This window comes from Mobula birostris, chromosome 19 (assembly GCF_030028105.1).
Source record: "Mobula birostris isolate sMobBir1 chromosome 19, sMobBir1.hap1, whole genome shotgun sequence".
NCBI lineage: Eukaryota > Metazoa > Chordata > Chondrichthyes > Myliobatiformes > Myliobatidae > Mobula > Mobula birostris.
Window position 1 is genome coordinate 22,381,432 of NC_092388.1, and position 24,614 is coordinate 22,406,045.

The following is a 24,614-nucleotide window of genomic DNA, read 5'->3' on the forward strand; positions in this document are numbered from 1 at the left end:
CCCTTACCAATTTGGTTCACCCAATCTACATGTAGATTGAAGTCACCCATTATAACTGCTGTTCCTTTATTGCACACATTTCTAATTTCCTGTTTAATACTATCACTACTACTGTTAGGTGGCCTGTACACAACTCCCACCAGCGTTTTTTGCCCCTTAGTGTTATGCAGTGACTAAACATTAGATAATGCTTATAGCCTTATTTCTTTTATACATGGGTGATACAATAATGTGTGTGTTTTCCATATGTATTTGTAGACTATTGTAAAACATAAAGTAAAACTAATTCTCTAAACTTATTTAAATAGTTAACAAAGGGTGTTGCATTTTACAAAATATAAAATGACATCTACTCAAAGCAATTTACTGAGTGAATGTTGCAACTAAATGAAACACAAGCATCTGCAGATGCTGGAAATCTGAAATGGACAACAGAAAGTGCTGGAGAAACAGCTTTGGTCAGGCAGCATCGGTGGAGTGAGAGAAACAGAGTTAACATTTCAGGTTGTGGAATATTAACATTTGTGAAAAAGAATCAAATATTGCTGCCCTTTGATCCTGTTCCACCAGTGATATCGTGACTGATTTGTGACTTAAGTCCACACTATTGCCTTTGCCACATTTTCCCTTCCATTTTCGTCACATTGATCCTGACTCTAAAAATTAACAAGTGAAATAGCATTAACTTCTTTTGAAATACAGTATTTATTTAATTTTTAGCGCACCAAAATATTTCATACCTTTGCTTTTTCAAAGGTTACCGAAATTAATTTAAGGGTTGATCTGAGTTGTCCACCTAAGGACCTGGTTCGTCTTCCTGGACAGCTCAATTGGTGGTGACACTGGTGACATGGAAGGATATGAATGTATGGTCCTGGAGGCAAAATCTAATAGAAGCAGTATGGTCTTAACTACGGGGGGGGAGGAGGATCGAGGTCTGGAAGAAGAATGATAAAGGATTGAGGTTACATGAATGATACCACAGCAAGGAGGAGAAGGGAGCTTTTCCTCTTTGGGTTAACTAAGGATGTCCCAAGCACTTTACAGCTAATGAGCTACTTTTGAAGGATAACTAATCATTGCTGTAATATAAGAAGTACATCAATTTCCCTCGATCAAACTGTCACAAAGAGGAATGAGCATATCCAGGTCTTATCTTTTACAGCTAGTTGATTGAGGGGGAAAAAAGTATTGGCCAGAACGTCAGGGAGTACTCTCCTACTCTTTAAGTGGCATTAGGTAATCTTTAACATTTGCCTGAGAAGGCAGTTTACGTCTCATGTTTTCCGGGAGACAATAAGGTGTTTCCTCATTGCTACACTGGGCGTGTCAGCTCAGAATTTGTGCTCGAGATTTTGGAATAGGTTTTGGATCCATAATCTCCTGACTCAGTGGAATATACACTACCTGTGATCTCAGTTAGCACTTCTGCACCAATAAATCGCCAACGGGTCTGTGTGGAGGAGCTGCCTGTGAGAACTTGCTGTAGGCCAGCCAGGTCAAGCAGTGCTTCCCTTCTGCAGAGATTTGTGGAGTTGATACAATAGCCATATTTCCACAGTATTGTAATCAATGGTGTTGAAGAGAGTAAGTTAACAATTATCTTCCCCTGCCTGGTTACGATGGTGCAGAGTCAGGATGTCCCACGCTCAGTGGGCTTGAAGTGTTCATGCATTTTACATTGTGCAATGATACTCTATTAAGCAAGTATCAATGGAAGTGCTTGCCAGTTTCCAAAGCAACCTCTTTGTTAAACTGGCAGGCTATGTTCTTAAGAGACAATAATATTTGATTACTAGCGGGTACATAATCCAGGATTATTTTTGCAAGACTGGGTCTCATTTGAATCTGATAATATCTATGGAAGTTTATTTGCATGTACAGGTTTTCATAAGCACATAAGATTGGGGCAGCATGTTAGTGTAATGCAATTTCAGCACCAGCAAGTGGTTTCAATTCCTGCTGCCGTCTGTACGTTCTCCCTGCGACCACGCGGGTTTCGTCTGCAGCACACACAGAATGCGGGAGGAACTCAGTGGGTCAGGCAGCGTCTATGGAAATGAATAAACAGTGTACATTTTGTGCCGGGATCCTTCTTTAGGATTGGAAAGGGAGGGGGGAAGATGCCAGTGGGGGGAAGGGGAAGGAGGACAATCTGGAAGGTGATATGTGAAGCCAGGTAGGTGGGGCAGGGGGTGGGGGATGAAGTAAGAAGCTGGGAGGTGATAGGTGGAGAAGATAAAGGGCTGCAGAAGAAGAAATCTGATAGAGGAGAGTGGGCAGTGGGGATAAAGGGAAGGAGGAGGAGGAGCGGGGGAATTGACAGGCAGGTGAGGAGAAGAGGTAGAAGGCCAGAGTGGGGAATTGAATAAAAGGGAAGGGGAAGGGGAGAAAAAAATACTGGCAGTTGGAGAAATCAATGTCCATGCCTTCAGGTTGGAGGCTACCTAGATAGAATATGAGGCGTTCCTCCCTCAACCTGAGAGTGGCCTCATCATAGCAGAAGAGGAAGCTATTGAATGACATGTCAGAAAAGAAATGGGGATATGAATTAAATGGCTATACACTGAGAAATCCTGCCTTTTGCTGATGCAGAGGGGCTGCTCGAAGCAGTCCCCCAATCTACATCATGCCTCACCAATACAGAGGAGGCCGTTATCAGGAGCACTGGGTACTGTAGACAACCCCAGCAGATTCGCAGGTGAAGTGCTGCCCCAGCTGGAAGGACTGCTTGGTGCCCTGAATGGAGGAGGAGAAGGAGGAGGTGACACTTCTGCCTCTTGCAGGGTTAAGTGCCAGGAGGGAGATCAGTGGGCAAATGGACAAGGGAATCGCAGACCGAGCGATTCTTGTGGAAGGTGGATTGTAAAGTGGAGGCAAAGAAGTGTTTTGTGGTAGGGTCCCATTGAAGATGGCAGAAGTTGTGGAAAATGATTTTCCCCAACGTGCTTCAGTTTCCTCCCACATTCCAAAGATGTACAGATTAGTAGGTTAATTGGCCACATGGGTATAATTAGGCTCACTGGGCCTAAAAAGTCTGTGCTGTATGTCACTAAATAAGACAGAAAGTCGTTTGTAATCTGGGGAGTGTCTGTAGAGGAGAAATTAACAGGAATGAAAAGGGGAGAAAAAAAACCCAGAATCTGATGATCTGCGTTCCTGGGTTTTGAGGTAGATGACAAATGGAAAGGATAAATACATTGATTATCATCATTCAATATTCCATTGGTTCTTGAAGCGTTCCCACAGAAAACTGCTGGAATGCTTTATTAATGAAATGGTAAAGAAGATCATGGATAGTAAGATGGGGTAAAATTGCCATTGATTTATTACATGCAGATCTGATTTGAATTTTTGGAAATTGTATCTATCAAGAGCAGATGAGAACAAACTGATTGATATGATACATATCATGAACACGGATTCTGCAGATGCTGGAAATCATGAGCAACACATGTAAAATGCTGGAGGAACTCTGCGAGTCAGGTAGCATCTCTGTAGAAAATAGACAGTTGAAGTTTTGCGCTTGAGAAATGGCAGCTGTTTATTCCCCTGCATAGATGCTGCCTGACTTACTGAGTTCCTTCAGCATTTTGTGTGTATTTATATGATGTATGTGGACTTTCTGAAGGCTAGTTGCCATATATATGGTTATTCAATGAAATTAGGGTGCTTTGTATTGGGGTCAAGTACTGATTTGAATGGAGAATTGTTCAATGGATAGAAAATAGTAGGCTTAAAAAGGTCATATTTGGCGGTTGGGGAGCTTGGTGCATTGCTGCTAGGGCCAGAACTGTTCAAGGACCAGGATAAGCCACTTGAGTGTAACATATCCCAGTTTGATGATGATCCGAAGTCAGGAGACATTGTGGGCTGAGGAGAATATAAAGAGGCTTTGAAGGAAAAGTAAATGGACAATGATGTGGTAGATGGAGTACAGTGTGAGGAAAAACGTAAAGTCACCACCTTTGAAAGAAAAAATAACAACTTTTTTTGAATGTTGATAGTTTGAAAGTTACTCAGTGTCATGGGATCTGGATGTACCTATATATGAATTGCTACAAATTAGTCCATGGTTGCAGCCAGAAACTAAGAAGACAAATAGTAAGTACATTGTCCATTTTTTGGTCAGAGGATTCCAGTATAAGACCAGAGATGTCCTTTTCCAATTATGTAAAACTATGATGTGACATCATCTGGAATATTATGCCGCTGCTACTGTGTGATAACCGGAATCTCCGGAGCAGAAGGTCCCGAAATCCTCGGCTTGCGTGTTTCAGCGGCCGGGGCGAGGTCGAAGGCGCTCGGCAGGGGGTGGCACTCGGGAGGCTGTATTGGAGAGGTTGGTCGGAAGCTTGAAGTTTTTGGACGGATGGACTCAGTGTCGGCTGTGGTCGGCTGCTTCCAAGGCATCGGCAAGTTGATGGTGCCTGGAGGTTTATGGCAGGGAGTTTCTCCCTTTTGCTGCCCGCTATCGGGGACTCGGGGATCTTTGAGACTTTATTTACTGTGCCCATGGTTTGTTCTTCATCAAATTATGGTATTGCTTTGCACTGCTGTAACTATATGTTATAATTATGTGGTTCTGTCAGTGTTAGTCTTTGGTTTGTCCTGTTTTCTGTGATACCATTCCGGAGAAACATTGTATCATTTCTTAATGCATGTATGCATTTCTAAATGACAATAAAAGAGGACTGAGTGTTCTCATAATCTAAAATCTAAAGGTTTGGTCTTCTTACAGAAGGAGGGATATACCTGTGGTAGAGCAAGTGGAGCAAAGGTCAATTACGTTCATTTCTGCTGCAGAATGTTGAATGAGAGTGATTAACCAAATTACTGATAATCTTGTGTTCACAAGAATGGTGTTCATTGAAATGTACAAAATTCTTAGTGGAGTTGACAGGATAGATGCAGATGTTTCTGCTGACTGGAATCTGTAAAATCAAGAACCATGGTGTCAAAGTGAGAAGTTGGCTATTAAAGATATAAGGAAGTGGAAATTTCTCACTTACAGTGACGTGAATCAGTGGAATTTTTGATGAGGGGCTGGGACACAAATCACCTTTAGTTCAAGATTGCTGGATCTTGAACTATTACGGTCATGTTTAAGCTGTATGGGACATTGGTGAGATTGCACCTGGAATATTGTCTGCAGTTCTGGTCACTGCTCTTCAGGAAGGATGTGATTAATTTAGAAAGATTGCAGAAAAGATTAACAAGAATGTTGTCAGGACTGGAGGGCTCAAGTTACATGGGGAGAGAGACTGGATGCCTAGATCTGTTTCCCTGGAGTGAAAAAGAAAATTAGAGGTGTCCTTACAGAGGTAGATAATATCACGAGGGGCATCGACAAGTTCGATGGTCACAGTCTTTTTTGCATGAAAGGGGAGTCTAAAACTCGAGGGCTGAGGTTTAAGGTATAAGAGAAAGAATTAAGGTGGAACTGAAAGGCAAGCTTTTCATACAGAGGATGCGGATATATAGATAAATAGAGAAAATGGTAGACCTGGTTACGGTTGGAGTGTTTAACGTATATTTGGACAGGCCTATAGATAACAAGGTGTGGAGGAGTATGGGCCAATCAGGCAAATGGGACTAGCTTAGGTAGGCGACTTAGATGGCTTAAAGGAATCAAGAGATATGGGTTTAGTATGGGAAAATGCTACTGAGGTTATCGATCAGTCATGATCTTATAGAGTGATGGAGTAGGATAGGAAAGCCCGGTCCTGCTATATATTAGGTTCCTATTTATTTATTATAAAGGAAAGGAAAGGTACGTCGCATCCGGAGGTTCTCCGGTTAGCGGACGATTTCCCTCCATGCCTCTCTGATATAGTGGGGAACCGCGTACGAGGCAAGTTACAGCAGTAGTTTGCCATTGCCTTCTGCCAGGTGAGTTTCCAGCTTGTAACCCAGCACGGATGGAAAGCGTGCAGGGGAGCCGGCTGGATTCGAACTTGGGACCTTTCGTCCGAAGTCTGACGCTGATGCCACTATGCCACCAGCCAGGTCTTTATTATAAAGCAGGTCTGTAAATAATACTTTTGAATTTTACATGAGAAATAGAGCAAGTGTAGTTTATGCTGTTAGAACATTTTTCAGCATTTAGAATGATCATGCTGAATATATAGTTCATGCAAATTGTTAACCAATGCATAGGCTTTTTGGCCGGCTGGTGACGTAGTGGCATCAGCGCCGGACTTCAGAGCGAAGGCTCCTGAGTTCGAACCCAGCCAGCTGCCCTGGCACGCTTTCCATCCGTGCTGGGTTGAGCATCGAGCTAGCAACTTGACCTCATAAAAACAAAATTGCCTGCTAAAGAAACATCAACAGCAAAAAGATGATGGCCTATGCTCTCTTGTGAGTTTAAAAGGCAACTTCTTTCCACAGGCTTTGATTTCTCTAGTGCTAGGGTTCCCAATCTGGGGTCCATGGGTCACTTGGTCAGTGGTTGGGGTCCATGGCATAAAAAAGGTTGGGGACCTCTGCCTTAATGTCTAAAAACATTTCAATCTTGCACTCTCATAATCAAAGATTGACAATCTGTAGGCCTTGAGATTGAGAATTCGAAGAGAAAATTCCCTACTATGACTTGAATTGCTGACCCTTCATCCTACGATCATGCTGGTACTAGTTCTAATTCTCCAATTACCGAAAGTAGTCTCAACATCAATCATATCGACGACTCCTGGGAGCTTCTGTCTTTCATTCTTTGTTTTCCAAATGATTTGAAAACAAGCTGGTGGATATATTTAGCATCCTTTTGCTGAGTATCATTTTCATGGACAAACTTTTTTTTGTCTTGAAATGTGCAGGTTAAACCTGGAGAGCTTCAGTAGGCAGAACAATCCCTGCTTGAGTATGATCTCCATGTGAGACGATTGATAAAAGTCTGCAAGCTCTCTTTAAGTATAACTGTCAGGAAAGACTGAATTGATAGTGTGTCATCTCTTAGAAAAAGTAGTCCTAAGGGTGGACTGATAAACACATGCTTTATGGATAGGGTAGATGCCAAGAAAGTGTTTCTGTTGCCGAGAGATATTAAGTTAGGGCCATATGCATAACAGAGTTACTCATAATTCTAACAGAGAATTGAAGAAAACATTCTTTTCCCAAGTTACTGATGAGAATATAGATTTACAATGTAGAGAACATGGATGATAGATAGTACATCATGGAACAGGTCCTTTGGCTCACAATGTCTGTGCCAATCACGATGTAAATCTAAAACTAATCCCATCTGCCTGCAAAAGGTTCATATCCCTCCATTCCCTTCCTGCTCATGGGTCTGTTGAAATACTTATTAAATGTTCCTATCATGTCTTCATCTACAACTGTCCCTAGCAGTGTGTTTCAGCACCTATCAGCCTCTATGTAAAATAAAACTTGCCTCAGAGATTTCTTCTGAATTTTCCTCTTTCCACTTTAAAGTTATGCTCTTTACATAGAAACATAGAAAACCAACAGCGCAATACAGGCCCTTCGGCCCACAATGCTGTGCCAAACAAGTACTTACTTTAGAAATTAACTAGGGTTACCCACAGCCCTCTATTTTTTCTAAGCTCCATGTACCTATCCAGGAGACTCTTAAAAGACGCTATTGTATTCACCTCCACCACAGTCGCCGGCAGCCCATTCCACGCACTCACCACTCTTTACGTAAAAACAGAAAACTTACCCCTGACATCCCCTCTGTACCTACTTCTAAGGACCTTAAAACTGTGCCCTCTCATGTTAGCCATTTCAGCCCTGGAAAAAAGCCTCTCATTATCTAATACACCTCTATCAGGTCACCCCTCATCCTCTGTCGCTCCAAGGAGAAAAGGCCAAGTTCACTCAACCTATTCTCGTAAGGCATGCTCTCCAATCCAGGCAACATCCTTGTAAATCTCCTCTGCACATTTTCTATAGTTTTCACATCCTTCCTGTAGTGAGGTGACCAGAACTGAGCACAGTACTCCAAGTGGGGTCTGACCAGGGTCCTATAAAGCTGTAACAGTACCTCTCGGCTCTTGAGCTCAATCCCACTTTAGTAGGATCTTTTTCCCTGGAAAAAGACTGTGACTATCAGCTCTGTCTATACTCTCATTATTTTCTATACTTCCCTCAAGATGCCCCACAATCTCTGATAACCCAGAGAAAACAATCCGAGTTTGTCCAATTCTTCCTTCCTAGCTAATACTTTCCAATCTTGCCAACATTGCAGCAAATGTCTTCTGCACCATCTCCAAAGCCGCCTCATGCTTCCTTTTATTCAGCGACCAGATCTGGACTCAATACTTTTGAATGTGACCAATGTATTTCATACAGCTGAATGTTATTTACCTACTTTTATACTGAATACTCTGAGTGATGGAGGCAAGCTGTGGTTAAAGTTAATAACGTGGATGAATTTAAGTGAAGTGAAGTCAGAATATGAGAGGTAAAAGGAATAGAAGGATGTGGAGATCAAGTCAGTTGAAGAAACATTGAGAAATGGTTTGTGAAATATGAACATCAGCATGGATGTGATGGACTGAATGGCCTTTTTCAATGTTGTAAGTTCATAAAGTCAGATAATTTGCCCTTCCTTTCCTGTTACTGCATTAATTGCAGTAAAATAATGTTTACCAGAAGTTTTAGGTATTTAGATATGACAGTTTTTTTTTTACTATTCCAACTACTGGTGCAACAAACCAATCAAAAGTCATTTAGTAAAACCATTTAACATTATGGAGGGCCAGGAAGCAGAGGACAGGAGGAACCCATTTCCCTTTGTAGAAAGGTTGCTAACCAGTGGTACAGATATAAACAACGGGTAGATGGATTTCAGAGAAGTTGAAAACAAAAACTTTTACCCAGATAGTGTTTGGTGTATGGTGTCTGGTACTTGCTGGCTGAAAGTTGGTAAGTTCTCGATGACACAAGAGCGGCATGGTGGTATAGTGTTTTACCATAACAGTGCCAGCAACCCAGGTTCAATTCCACCACTGTCTGTATGGAGTTTGTACGTTCTCCTTGTGACCATGTGTGTTCCCTCATTGTGCTCCAATTTCCTCCCACGTCCAAAGATGTACGGGTTAATTCATCACATGAGCGTAATTGGGCAGTATGGGTCCTTGGCTTGTTACTGTGCTGTATCTCTAAATAAAAATTTCCAAACCAAGATCTGGGCAGTAGTAGCAAACAACTTTCTTTGCCCTTCATTAACTTTTGTGCCACCTTTTTATCAAAATAAGTGGTGCTCTCTCAGCTGGCAATAATTGATAACTGTGCGGGTTAAATAATCTAAAGAAAAAGAGTTGAAACAATGCCTTTACATTGAAATGAATTCTTTGAAAGTTTCTGGGCAGGGCACAAAGCAAAGTTGCTTTCAAGCCTGGATTTCTCAAGAAATTAATGTTCTGCTGAGAGTATATGAATCACCTAACAAGGAACTAACACCTTTAGAGGGAATAAGGGCTGAGGACCATACAACGCGAATTGTTTTAATAACACTATAGTGTAAAAGGTATCAAAAATTAAATTATCAAACTGTGTTTGATATAAAATCCTGAAACTGGCAGCTCATTCCACACTCTCACTACTCTCAGAATGGAGATGTTCTCTTTCATGTGCCCATTAAACTAAATTCCTTAAATGACTTACTTTCAAGAAATTATTTAAAACTACTGCATTCAAAAACATTGTTATGGAATATTATATTGCTGAAAATAATCACAAGCAAAATTCATTTATTTTCAGTTGAGGGAGATTATTAATCTTTCATCAAAATCCAACACCACTGTGGACTATTTGATGTAATACACTGTGACTTTTATTAATTTGCCTCTCTATTGGATCCATGAGGAAAGGAACAACAAATGGACTGTAAGGTGTTAAGCTTCTGCCTTTACTGCTCTTTGGGTGTGCAGTTTATTGAAATAATTGAGTGATCAGTCATGGATAGGCATATGGACAAGTAGAAACATTTGTCTTCACACAGAGAAGGCTATTTGTAAATGGGTTTGCAAAACTTAAGATATATGAAAACGTGCAGAAATACAGTATTTAACTTCCGAAAATGAAGTTTTTTTTTACTAACACTTAGTATCCCTTATCAAATTGCAAATTTCTGTAGATTAAAGAAGTTGATGAGAAAAACGGAGAAATGATTTTCTTCAGCAGGAGAATCCAGAACAACCTTTCAAAGCAAAATTAGGATTTTCTCATTCAGTCTTTGTAAAGGCTAATGTAAGAGGATTTGGGTATGATAATAGAGACTCCTTGAACCAATTATATGGCGTTCTGGTGAGACCACATTGTGAATTTTGAGCATGTAGTTTTGGTCTCCTCTGCCTCCGAGAGGAGAGGTGTAGACGGAGTGCAACAAAGATTCTCCAGTATAATTCTTGGATCGTTGTATTTCTTGTTTGTGAAGAAGTTGAGAAGAATTCCTAATATTCTGTTGAAATATCTAAAATTCTTTTGGAGTTATGATAGAGGATGCAGGTTCAATGTTACCAGTGGCTGGGGTGTCCACTGCAGGGTATCACAACTTCAGTAAGGGGTTAGCCATTCAGGACAAAGTTGAGAAGAATCTTTTTTTCATCCAGGGGATAGATATTGCTGTACAGAAAAGCAATGGAATATATTCAAGTCAGAAATTGATAATTGAGAATTAAGGCATAAGGAACCAAATATTCTCCTCCTACTTCTGATTCTTGTGTTCTGATGCACTATGACTGCTTGTCTTTAGCAGTTTTGACCATTGTCTTATAGTTGTGGAACACAACAGTGCACAAAGAGGCCATTTAGCCCATCTAGTCCATGCCGAACCATAAATCTGCCTAGTCCCATCAACTTGTAACCGACAATAGCCCTGCATACTTCTGTACATGTACCTATCCAAACTTTTCTTAAATGTTGAAATTGACCTCACATCCACAAATTGCATGAGCAACTTGTTCCACACTCTCATTATCCTCTTGAGTGGAGATGTTCTCCTTTATATGCCCATTAAATATTTCACCTTTCACACTTAACCCATGACCTCTAGTTGTAGTTTCATCCAACCTCGGTGCAAAAAGCCTGATTGCACTTAACCTGTCAAAACCCCTCATAATTCTGTATCATTCGTTCATTCTGTGCCATGTTATATGATGTAGGTGATCATGGCCTTTCCGTGACTATGATTGTTCTTGGCAAATTTTTTTACTGAATTGGTTTGCCATCGCCTTCTCTGGGCAGTGTCTTTACAAGGTGGATGGCCTCAGCCCTTATCAATATCCTTTAGAAATTGTCTGCCTGGTGTCACTTGTCACATAAACAGGACTTATGATTTGCAGAGCTGCTCATACGACCGTCTACCACCTGCTCCTGTTGTTTCTCATGACCCTGATCGGTGGGGGAGGGGGGCCGAGGGGAGGGAAGGAGCACCTTACACCTCCTTTGGTAGAGACGAATCTTCACCCCACCATCCATAATCCTCGATTAAATCCAGCTTCAATCTTCTATGTTCTGTAGTATAAAGTCCTAACCTATTCAACCTTTCCTTATAACTCAGGTCCTCAATTCTTGGCAACAGCCTTCTACAGTTTTAAAGGCACTCTTTCAATGATATTTATATCTTTCTTGTAGGTAGGTGACCAAAACTGGACACAATACTCCAATTTAGGCCTCACCAACATCTTACACAATCTCAACATAACGTCCCAACTCCTGTAGACAAGAGAAAATCTGCAGATGCTGGAAATCTGAGCAACATACACAAAATGCTGGAGGAACTCAGCAGGCCAGGCAGCATCTACGGAAAAGAGTACAGCTGACGTTTCAGGCCAAAACCCTTTGGCAGGACTGGAGAAAAAAAGCTGAGGAATAGATTTAAATGGTGGGGGAGGGGAGAGAGCAACAGAAGGTGATAGGTGAAACCGGAAGATGGAGGGATGAAGTAAAGAGCTGGGAAGTTGATTGGTGCAAGAGTCAGAACGCCATGGAAGAATGAAAAAGTGGGAGGAACATCTGAGGGAGATAATGAGTGGGCAAGGCGATAAGGTGAGAGAGGGAAAAGGATGGGAAATGGTGGAGGAGAGGGGCGAGGCGTGTGGCACATTGTCGGTACTTTGAGAAATCGATGTTCAGGTTGGAGGCTACCCTAACAGAATAAAAGGTGGTGTTTCTCCAACCTAAGTGTGGCCTCATCACGACAGTGGAGGTGGCCATGGACGGACATATAGGAATGGGAATGCAAAGTGGAATTAAAATGGGTGGCCACTGGGAGATCCTGCTTTCTCTGGCAGATGGAGCGTAGATTCTTAGCAAAGCAGTCTCCCAAACTACGTCGGTCTCATACAGAAAGGCCACACCGGGAGCACTGGACATGGTATACAACCCCAACAGACTCACAATTGAAGTGTCGCCTCAACTGAAAGGACTGTTTGTGACCCTGAATGGTATTGAGGGAGGAGGTGTAAGGGCAGGTGCAGCACTTGTTTTGCTTGCGAGGATCAGTGCAGGAGGAAGATCAGTGGGGAGGGACGAACGGACAAGGGAACTGCGTAGGGAGCGATCCTTGCTTCATAAATACATTGATTTATGAATGCCAATGTTCTAAAAGCTTTCTTTACAACCCCATCTACCTGTGATGCTACTTTCAAGGAATTACAGATCTGACTTCCCAGATCCCTCTGCTCTACCACACTCCTCAGTGCCCTATTTTCATTGAGTAAGTCCTGTCATGGTTGGTCCTCCCAAAGTGCAACACCTCGCACTTGTCTGCATTAAATTAATCTGCCATTTATCAGCCAATTTTTTTTTTTCAGCTGGTCCAGATCCCACTGCAAGCTTTGATAATCTTCCTTGCTGACCACTAAACCCCAATTCTGGTGTTTTCTGCAGGTAATGTGTATTACGTTGTCACCCAGATCGTTTATATAGGTGACAAACAACAGCAGACCTAGCACCAATCCAATACACCATTAGTCACAGGCCTCCAGTCAGAGGAGCAACCATCTACAAAGGCTCCGACTTTTCCCACAAAGCCAGTGTCTATTCCAATTTACCACCTCATTTGAATGCCAAGAGACTGAACCTTCTTGACGAACTTCCATCCGATACCCTGGCAAAGGTCTTGTTAAGGTCCATGTGGACACATCCATTTCCTTGACTTCATCAACTTAGCTGGTAATTTCCTCGAAAATGTCTGTAAAATTGGTTAAACACAACTTAACCACACACAAAGCCATGTTGGCCATCCCGAATCAGTCCCTGTCCATCCAAATACTTATATATCCGGTCCATTAGAATACTTTCCCACTGCTGATGTCAGGCTCACTGGACTATAACTTCCTGGCTTATCCTTAGAGACTTCCTGAAACAACAGAAGAATGTAAGCTGTCCTCTGATCCTCTGGCACCTTACCAGTGGCTAAGAATGTTTTAGATATCTCTGCTAGGGCCCCTGCAGTTTCTGCACTAACCTCCCACAGGGTCTGAGAGAATACATTGTTGGACACTCCGGGTTTATCCACCCTAATTTGTCTCAAGACAGCAAACCTCCTTCTCCGTAATCTGTATAAGATCCATAACCTCACATTTGCATTGCCTCACTTCTATAAACTCTCTGTCCATCTCCTGAATAAATACAGATGCAAAAAAAAAATCTATTTAAGATCTTCTCCCATCTCTTGGCTCCAAGCATAGATTACTACTCTGCTCTTCCAGAGAACCAATTTGGTCCCTTGCTATCTTTTTGTTCTTAATATCTCTGCACAGGCCCTTAGGATTCTCCTTCACCTTGTCTTCTTTTAGCCCTCTTGATTTCCTTCTTGTGTTCTCTTGCATTTCTTATACTCCTCAATACCTCCTTTGTTCCTGCTTGCCTTTACCTGCAATGCCTCTCCTTTTTCTTAATCAGGGCCTCAATATCTCTTGAAAACCAAGGTGCCAGAAAACAGCCTGGCCCAATCCACACTTGCCAGATCTATTCTGATACTATCAAAATTGGCCTTTCTCCAATTTAGAATCTCAACCTAAAGGTCTGATGTATCCTTTAACGTCATTACATTTTCGTAACATCATTACAAAAATGACATTTTGATCACTAGATGCACTGTGTTCCCCTACAAACTTCTGTCACCTGCCCTGTCTCATTCCGCAGTAGGAATCTAGTATCGCACTCTCTAGTTTAGACTTCTACGTACAGATGAAGGATACTTCCCTGAACACATTTGACAAACTTTTTCCCATCTAGTCTTTTTGCAGTATGGTATTCCCAGCAGATATGTACCATCACAAACGTTATGTTTCTTGTAAAAGCCTGTGATCTCTCTATACATCCGCGGGCTATTGGATGGCCTATTATATAATCCCATTAGCGTGGTCATATCTTTCCTGTTCGTCAGTTCTACCCATAAACTTCACTCGACAGGCTCTCCAGTCTGTCCTGACTGAGCACTACCATGACATTTTCCCTGACTAGTAATACCACTATCTTCTTTCAATCCCTCTGCTCTATCACATCTAAAACAATGAAACCCCAAAATATTGTTCTGCAACCAAGTCTCACTAATGGCTACAATATCATAATTCCATGTGCTGATCCATGCCCTAAGCTCAACCACCTTTCATACAATCTTCCCTGCATTGAAATGTATGCAGCTCAGAACATTACTCCCACCATGCTCGACATTTTCATTCCTGACCTTGCATGTGGTTTTAACAACATCTTCCTCCACAACCGCTTCAATATCTGTTCTGGTGCTCTGGTTCACAACCCAGCAACCCTAGTTTAAGTCACCCACTGAAGCACTAGCAAACTTTCCCGCTAGGATAGCAGCCCCCTTCCAGATCAGGTACAACCCATCCCTTATGTATATGTTCCACCTTCCCTGATGCAAAAATCTGAGGCACTTCCTCCTCACCAAATCCATAGCCATGTGTTAAACTGTATGATCTTCTTACTTCTGACCTCGGTAGCACATGGTATGGACAGCAATCCTGAAATCACAACCCTAGAGGTCCTATCTGGTAACTTAGCACTTAACTCCCTGCAGCACCTCATCACCCATCCTGCCTATGTCATTGGTACCAATGTGAGCCACGACCTCTGGCTGCTCACCCTCCCTATGTAGAATGCAGTGGACTTGATCTGAGATGTCTCTGATTCTGGCACCCGGGAGGCAAAAAAATCATCTAGGAATCTCATTCTCATCCACAGAACATCCTTTCTGGTCTACCAACCATTGAATCCCTTATCACTACAGCTTGCCCCTTCTTCCCACTTCCCTTCTAAGCCACAGAGCCAGACTCAGTGCCAGAGACCTGACAGTTGCTGCTTTCCTCTGCTAGGTCATCCCGCCCAACACTCTCCAAAACAGTGTACTTGTTGTGGAGGGGAACGGCCACAGGAATACTCTACACTGGCTGCCTCTCCCCTTCCCCCCTCCTGGCGGTCACCCAGTTACTGTGTCCTGCACTTTGAGTTTAACTATCTCTCTGTATGTCCTGTCTATCAACCCCTCATCTTCCTGAGTCATCTGGAGTTTGTCCAGTTCCAGCTCCAGCTCCAACTCTAACTCTTTAACGCGGTCTGTTAGAAGCTGCGGCTGGATGTACTTCTTGCAGGTGTCATCTTCAGGGACGCTGCCTTCCCACATCCCGCACAAGGGCCATTCCAGTGTCCTGTTTGGCATCTCCACTGCTCGGAATGTGCAATAAGAAAGGAAGGTAGATTTGTTTTTCATTATGTCCTGCGCCTCTCCTTACTGAAGTTTCGCTAAACCAATGTCTCAACTCCCCACTCCAAACACTGCCCCACTTACACAATGGCTGATCCCACGTGGCCACTCCACTTACTGTAACGTCTTTTGATTGGAGCAACACACACAAAATGTTTTTTTTATCGCCTGACTGTACACAATCCAATGTCCCCTCAGTACTGTGGTACGCAAAAGGAACGCTCCCTTCTGCTTCCTTTGCTCAATTCCTTGCTCTCTTCATTGTGCTTATTGTCCCTGTTTCTCTCTTAAACTCTGCTTCCATATAAACTTTGCTTCCCTCATTTAGATATCCTCTGTGCTTGTCACTTAATGTGGGCTTAGTTTGTCCATCATTACTATCTTTGAAAATTTGTTGGTATGGCTCTCCACCCACATCCCTCATGTCTTTTTGTTGCCACTGTAGAATTGTGTACTCTAAGAAGTAGTTCTACTGCTTTTAATTAGCTTGCGATACACTGACTTTGGGAAGGCTCCTTCGTGTCAGATGTCATAGGTTAGGGATTTCAGCTGGCACTGAAATCTAAAGAGGAGATTGGAACCTTCTTCGTGTTTACTTGGCAGTGGACAGCTCATTCCATTTATTGGAAGAAATGAAGCACATCTTAAAAGTAAACATTTCTAGATTTGTTTGCCATTATTTCATGCCTATCAGATCTCTCCATGGAATGATAGTTGAAATTAGCTGAAACAGTAGCAGTTGAACTGCAGTTGACCCTGTAACCTTGGGCTACAAAAGGGTAAGGTCACTCATTTATTACTGAATAACCAACTGAACTTGGCTGATGAGTTGACTTGGCTTGATTTGCAATTTAGTGTCTCAGAGCTGCAAAGGTACATATTAAGAATTGGGTGGTGGTGCAGGCTTAACTTGATGAACTAAATTATTTCTTCTTTCTCATTTACTTTCTGTGGTTATATTGACTTTAAAATTACACACAAGTTATAAAGCCACAGTTGGAATCAGTATCAGTTTTAATATCACTGGCATATGTTGTGTGTAAAATTTGTTATTTTGCGAGTTTGTCGTTCATTCAGAAATCTGATGCAGAGTGGAAGAAGCTGTTCCTGAAACGTTGAGTGCGTGTTTTCAAGCTCCTCAATCTACTCCTGAATGGTAGTAATAAGAAGAGGGTGTTGGGGGTCCTTAATGATGAATGATACCTTCTTCAGGCATCGCCTTTTGAAGGTGTCTTCAATGCTGGGAGGCATCATGATGGAGCTGTTGGAGTTTACATCTTTCTGCAGCTTTGAAAGCCATTACTTTCAAAGTCATAGAGTCATAGCTCATACAGTGTGTAAACGTATCCTTCAGCCCAAATGGTCTATGCTGGCCAAGATGCTGATCTAAGCTGGTCCCATTTGCCCACATTTTGCAGGAGTGTAGAATAAATATCATTCTCCTTATTTAATTTACTTTTGTCTTAAAAAGAACAGTGAAGTGATTATTTATATTTTATATCTCTTAATGCTTAAGCATGCATTATAAAAAAATACAAATAAATCCATATAGTGTTACTGTGTTCAAACTTTCTTGTGAAATACTTCCCTTTTGTTTTTCAGTTTCGCTTTGAATGAAGTGTGTGGTTTTACACCTGAAGAGATGCTGGCATTTTTCCTGATTGGCTTTCTTGTGCATCTTGTTTTCTTTGCCTCCATTTTTGACATCTATTTTACCTCACCACTGGTCCACGGAACTACCCCACATCGAGTGCCACATTCTCCACCGGCAAAGCGCCTTGTCCTCTTTGTTGCTGATGGATTGCGGGCGGATACATTTTTTGAGCTGGATATGAATGGCCAGACGCGTTCACCATTTCTCCGGTATGAATCGTGAAGATCAGAGAAAACACAGATCTTAAGTTAGTGTGTAGAGAATATAATTTTTACATGTTTTGGAGAATGAAAATTGCCACCATAATATATGACATTAATTGAATTATTCAAAGGGAATGCAGAAAAAACTTGCCTATAATGTAGAGCTTACCAATGATTGAGTAGTTTAGATGAATAGAATATATATATTTGACAGCATATTATTTGTGTACAATCCATCCCTTATAAAGTTTCCATTTGGCATCCTTTTGCCTTCCTGGTTTGCTATGGATCTGACTTCTCTAACATGATGAGGAGCTCTGTGAGCTTGATGACTTTGTAGTTGCCTGAAATGAGGAATCCTTTTGAACTGACATTTGAAAAGGAAAGATCTGCCCTGTAGACTTGCTAGTTTTTTATAGGCTGTTTTTGTTTTTGCTGTTCATTGTGAGCATCATTGCCCTGGTACGGTATATGCCAGAAAATTGCTGTTTTCTCCCTAGTGTTGGTCCTTGAGTGGTGCTCATTTATGACATCTCCAGTGTTTTATTTTTGAAAAACAAAGCAGTTACTGGCAAAGCTTCAAAAAGCAATAATGAAAATTCAGTTTGCTGCCGGATCAAAAGGGCCTATTCTGTGCTGGATCCAAATAAGTAGATCATTTTTTTAAAAAATGAGGTATAAATGCTTGGACAACACCAGTGCACGAAATTCAAACATTGTTAAAAGTGGAGAAAATTAATAAACTGTAAAAATCTATAAAAATAGTCTATCACTATCGATCTATTTTAAGATTAATGGTCGTGCAGTGGTTAGTGCAACGCTCTACGGTATAGGCAACACATGTTCAGTTCCTGCCACTGCCCGTAAGGAGTTCCACGTTCTCCTCGTGACCACGTGGGTTTCCTCCGGGTGCTCTGGTTTCCTCCCACTGTCCAAAGACGTACTGGTTGGTATGTTAATTGGTTACTCTAAATTGTCCTTGATAAGGCTAGGATTAAATCGGGGGATTGCTAGGCGGCGTGGCTCGAAGGGCTAGAAGGATCTATCCCACGCTGTATCTCAATAAATAGATAGATAGGAAATTATATACAGTTGCAAGAAAAAGTTTGTGGACCATTTGCAATTACCTGGTTTTCTGCATTAATTACTCATAAAATGTGGTCTGGTCATCATCTAAGTCACAATAATAGACAAACAGAATCTGCCTAAACTAATAACACACAAACAATGGTACTTTTCATGTCTTTATTGAACAAATTATTGAATCATTTACCATCCAGGCTTGGAAAAGTATGTGAACCCTTGTATTTAATAACTAGTAAAACCTCCTTTAGCAGCAACAACCTCCACCAAACTTTTCCTGTAGCTGCTGATCAGACTTGCACAATGGGGAGGAGTTTTAGATCATTGCTCCATACAAAACAGTTCATCAATATTTCTGGGATACTCTGGGACAGCCCTGTTCAGCCATGCCGCAGCATTTCAATTGGGTTAAGGTCTAGACCCTGACTTGGCCATTCCAAAACACAAATTTTCTTCTGTTTGAACCTTTCTGTTGTTGATTTACTCTTGTGTTTCGGATCATTGCCTTGCTGATCATCCAACTTCTATTAATCTTCAGGTGACGGATGGCTACCCTGACATTTTCCTGTAAATTATCTTGATACAATTTTTAATTCATTGTTCCCTCAACAAATGCAAGTTGTCCAGGCCCTGAGGTAGCAAAGCCACCCCAAACCATGATGCTCCTTCTACCATTCTTCACAGTTGGAATGAAATTTTGGTATTGGTGTGCAGTGCCTGTTTTCATCCAAACATATCAGTGTGCAATTCTGCCAAAACATTCAACTTTTGTCTCATCTGTCCACAAAACACTGTCCCAGAAGGACTGTGGAACATCCAGGTGGTCTTTTGCAAACTTGAGACTTGTAGCAGTGTTTTATTTGGAGAGCAGTAGTTTCCTCCGTGATGTCCTTCCATGAACACTATGCTTGTTCAACGTTTTTCTTATAGTGGACACGTGAACTAGCAAGTCCTAGAGATTTCTGCAGGTCTTATGCTGTTACCCTTGGCTTCTCTTTCACCTCCAGCATTGCACATTGTGAGCTTTGCAGGACATCCACTCCTAGGGAGAGTAACAACTGTTCTGAATTTCCTCCATTTGCAGACAATTTCTCTTACTGTGGACTGATGAACACTCAGATCTTTAGAAATGCTTTTCTAGCCTTTTCCAGCTTCGTGCATCTCTATAATTCTTCTAAGGTCCTCTGAAAGTTGTTTTGATCAAGGCATGGTGCACATAAACAGATCTTTCTTAAGAAGAGCAGGGTCTGTCAGTAACCTGGCTTTGTGTGTCTTTTTTTATAGGGCAGGGCACCTATACAACCCACACCTCCAATCTCATCTCATTGATTGGAACACCTGACTCCAAATAGCTTTTATAGAAGGCATTACCCCAGAGGTTCAGATACTTTTTTAAAACCTAGACTGTGATTGTTTAAATGGTTTACTCAGTATTGAAGAGAAGAAGTACAATTTTTTGTGTGTTATTAGTTTAGACGGATTGTGTTTGTCTATTATTGTGACCTGGATGAAGATCAGACCACATTTTATAAGTACACACAAGAAAAAGTTTGTGAACCCTTTGCAATTACCTGGTTTTCTGCATTAGTTACTCATAAAGTGTGGTCTGATCTTCTAAGTTACAATAATAGACAAACCCAAACTGCCTAAACTAATAACACACAAAAAATATACTTCTTCCTATATATATATAGGAAGAAGTATATTTTTTGTTATATATATATGTGTGTGTGTGTGTGTGTGTTCGTATGTTTAATGGTCAAGTGTATATTAAAATATCTCAAGGCACTTATAAGCCCTTGGAAGTTTTACAATGTAGAGCAGCAAGCTCATATTATCCAGGCTATGTTATGAATTAAAGTTGCTTCTAAAAGCCAAACACTGACTTCCCCCACCCATGATATTAAGCAAAAAGATGGATGGTTTGGGGTGGAATATTGCAGTAGGTTAAGCATAATGGAGAAAAGCACATAATCTTTTTCTGCTGATGAAGATAACAGTTTGTTTATATCTTTATGTCTTGAAAAATACCATCAGATTATGCACATATTGGGACTGTTATTCTCTCTGTAAAATCACATTAAGACTCAACAAGTAACAGGTATGATAAATGACAGATGATGACTGAAGGATTCATTTTGCCTGAGGCCCATCATTCCATTTTTTTTTCAGTTCAGCACAGCAAGCAGATGGAGATTTGACTAGTACCTTGTGGGTATGTCTATACCTCTGAGAATGTGGTGCTCTCTCAGTATGATTCAAAAAGGACAGCCTTGACGACCTGCTCATTCTGCAGTGGAGACCAGCCATTCAAAACATGTCCAAAACACTTTTCCTCCCCTGGCACAAGTGTTTGCTTTACTAATTCATAAAAAAGAAAGGTCTGCTTAAATTCTGCTAAAAGCAGTGCTCATCACTTGCCTGTCAGTTCCCAGAAGTTCGTTATAATTAATTTGAATTAATTAATTTTTCTTCATGATCGGGCTCAGAAATGACGAATTTGCACTTTAGTTCTGACGCCTTTATAATTAGGAGAGGAGGAGGGAAAGCTTGTACCATGGTAGTATAGTGGTGCAGCAGGTCGTACCGCTGCCTCTCAGCTTCAGCAGCCCCTGCTCCATTCTGACATCCAGTTGCTCTCTGCATGGACTCTTCATGTTCAACCTTGTGTTTCCCCCCAAAACCTCCCCACCCCCAGCTGCTCCAATTGCTCCCCACGACCATGTCCCAAAGATGGTTGAAAATTACCCTGAGTGTAAGCTGGGGATAGGTGAATTGGGATGTAGTTAATGAGCACTTGAGGGAGAATAGCTTACAGGAAAGTAAGTGGGTGGATATGATTGATAGGATGGCTCTGACAGCTAGTATAGATTTGAGAGGCTGAATGATTCCTTCTATGTCATAAGGAGAATTCAGTAACAAATTGGCATGTAATCTACTCAAGTTCAGGATCAATAAAGTTCTGTTAGGTTTTTATTTTCATTGTCAACAGTAAAAACATTATTACAATATTAAAAGCATATTATATTCTCCATTCAGGGATGTGATCAAGGGGAGAGGAAGTTGGGGTGTGTCTCACACAAGAGTTCCCACTGAATCCAGGCCTGGTCACGTGGCTTTGATTGCAGGGTTTTATGAAGATGTCAGTGCTGTTGCTAAAGGTATGCAGTACTTAATTAGTTCTTATATTTTACTGAATCAAATCGTGTGCTATAAGAAAGAAATGAGGATGTATAAAAAAATTTTAAAAAACAATATTTTCTCCTAGGAATGATTATCTTTTGTAACTGCTTAACATCAGGGAGAGATTACTGTCCTTTTTGTTTTGTGAGATGGCAAATTAAAGTTTACTTAGCATTTCACTGTGCAGTTTAATACTCATTGCCCAAATTTTTGTCAGAACCACACATTTTGCTTTTTGTTTTAACAAGATTTCATGCAGTTTATTTCAATGACCTTTAATCTGTTTTGCAGAAAGATAATCATTATTTTAAACATTTTGTTTCAACTTGGGTATAGTTTTTATTTTTTTTTACCCACAAATATAGGTTAGTAGTATTATTTTGTCAGTGATTTTAGTGCTGATGCAGGTGACATTGTTTATAATATTTTATCAAAGCAGAAGTTCAGCACGATAGCGTAGTGGTTAGCACAACACTTCACAGTACAGGCAGCCTGAGTTCAATTCCTGATGCTGCCTGTAAGAAGTTTGTATGTTTTCTGAGTGACCGTGTGGGTTTCCTCTGGGTACTTCAGCTTCCTCCCACAGTCCAAAGACGTACTGGTTCATAAGTTAATTAGTATTGTAAATTGTCCCATGAGTAGACTAGGATGAAATTGGCGGATTGATGGGTGGCGTGGCTCGAAGGTCCAGAAGGGCCTACTCCATGTTGTGTCTCAATAAATAAATACATAAACAAACATTTTGCAACAAATAGTTAAGCATAACCAAAAATAAATAATGTGTGAGATTGCTAGCTTTTTATTATGGCTGCAATTCAGAAAGAGTTGATATCTAAACTGTGAATTTCGGAAGCAAAATCAGTACATGTTGGAAAATCTCTGAATGAGAAGGAAAAAGCAAGGGTCTTGGATTAAAGACCTTCAGCTGAGCATTTAGAAAATTTACTGATTTAACTTCTGATACTCAGACCTGCTAGATTAATAGAAGTTATTTTGCTATATTTAGCTTCTAATCAAATATGGCTTTTTGCAAACACTTTTTTTAAATTCCTGCAGGTTGGAAAGAGAACCCAGTTGAATTTGATTCTGTTTTTAATGAGAGCAGACACACCTGGTGCTGGGGAAGCCCTGACATTTTACCAATGTTTGCAAAAGGTAGGTAAACCTCAATGCAAACTGTTAAAAAAAAAATTATTTCCTTTTAAACAGGTAAGTTACAGGGAAGGAGGAGAGGTGGGAGGTTTTGGGATCCAATTCCAGAGTTTAGTCATTTTTTAAACAATACTTTAGATGTTAGTATTCTGAAATAACAGCAGAAGATAATGACAGCGCTTTGCAGATCAGGGAGAATCTGTGGAAAGCATAACCAAGTAAACACTTCATATTGGTTTCTCAGCATGACCTGCTGAGTGTTTCCAGTATTTTCATCTTTTATTCCAAAGTTTTGTGCCTTGGCCACTGAAGGCTCCCTTGCCAGATGTAGAGTGGTTACATTCAAGAACATTCATGAGTTCAGAATTAGAAGAGTTCCAGAATGCTTGTAGAGCAAAAGGGGCTTTCAGAGAAAAGGATGAGTTGATCTGTGGAGAGATATGAAAACCAAGAAGAAAATGTTAAAAATCAAGGTGTCGTTTGGGAATTGGCACAGTGTGATGGGTGAATTGGTGTGTAGTGTGATATGACAGTGGAGTTTTTCTTTATAGAGAATGGGAAATGGAAGGAAAGGCAAGAGAATCTTGACTAGTTGTCTGGAAGTAATGAAAATGTAGATGAAGGTTTCATCAACTAAAGGGTAGGATCAACTAAAAGGTAGGTGACCTTAAAGGGGTGGGTAGATGGAGACAGTCCAAGTAAAGGATCAGAAGGTGGTTGGAAGCTGATCTTGAGATTGAATACACACAAAGACTGGGAGAAGAACAGAGTTTGTGGTAGGAAAAGCAGTTTTCTGCCTTTCCAACATTCTGAAAGAGACTGATAGGGTGGATGCTCCCAAGCTGTTTCCTTTCACTGCAGTTCCAGAAATAGGGGCGTAGTCTTAGGATAAGGACTAGACAAGGAATCAGAGAGCTGTGGGGATTGACAAGCAACTGGAAAATGGATAAGGCATAGCTTCTGCCATGATCATATCGAATGGTGGGACAATGACACAAAGCTGTTTATGCTTCAGTTTATGTCTCTGTTGAGAAAGCTGGTTATCAATATAGTATCATTTTAGCAACCTTTCTTCTTGCATTGTGAAGTAGGATGTTACAGCACAACACTCCATGGAGGCTCATTGAAAGTACTATCTGATTGGTCTGATTATTCAGCTCGTGGCTCCCACCCTAGTACATCTTCCTCAATTTATAAAAGTCCTCCTTGAAAGTTATTGAAACAAATTGCACCTCCCCTCTTTAGTAGTGCCTTTCAGATCACAAAAGCATGATGTGCGAATTTTCACAAACGAGAAAATCTGCGGATGCTGGAAATCGTACCACAGTTGTTTGTTTTGCCAGTTCCCTTTCTTACATGTCTGTTAGTACCAACAAGTCTGTTACTGGAAAACATTATTGCTTGTTGTTCAGTCAAAACTTCCGTAATTTTGAACAGCTCAGTTTAATTTTTGTTTAATGCTTCATTTATTTGAAGGAGAATAATTCATTTTTATCCACCCACCCTATGTAACTGAAGTCTTTCAAACCTTAAACCTTGTTCCATTGTAGTAAATGACCACTATACCTTTGGATGAATAACTCCTGCAGAAAACTGATATTCTAGAAATATGGTATGAATATTGCTCTCTCAGTGATAAGACTTT

General features: G+C 41.0%; 1 protein-coding gene across 4 annotated transcripts in view; it reads left to right on the forward strand.

Annotated features, from left to right (window-relative positions):
• Positions 1–24,614, forward strand: part of pign (phosphatidylinositol glycan anchor biosynthesis, class N) — a 143,768-nt gene that overhangs the window by 3,925 nt on the left and 115,229 nt on the right. For all 4 annotated transcript variants that reach the window (XM_072283343.1, XM_072283342.1, XM_072283344.1 and 1 more), the window contains exons 2-4: positions 17,297–17,557; positions 21,674–21,795; positions 22,874–22,972. In XM_072283343.1, the coding sequence (XP_072139444.1) occupies positions 17,337–17,557; positions 21,674–21,795; positions 22,874–22,972 (442 nt within the window). In that variant the 5' untranslated portion in view covers positions 17,297–17,336. The remainder of the gene's footprint in view (positions 1–17,296; positions 17,558–21,673; positions 21,796–22,873; positions 22,973–24,614) is intronic.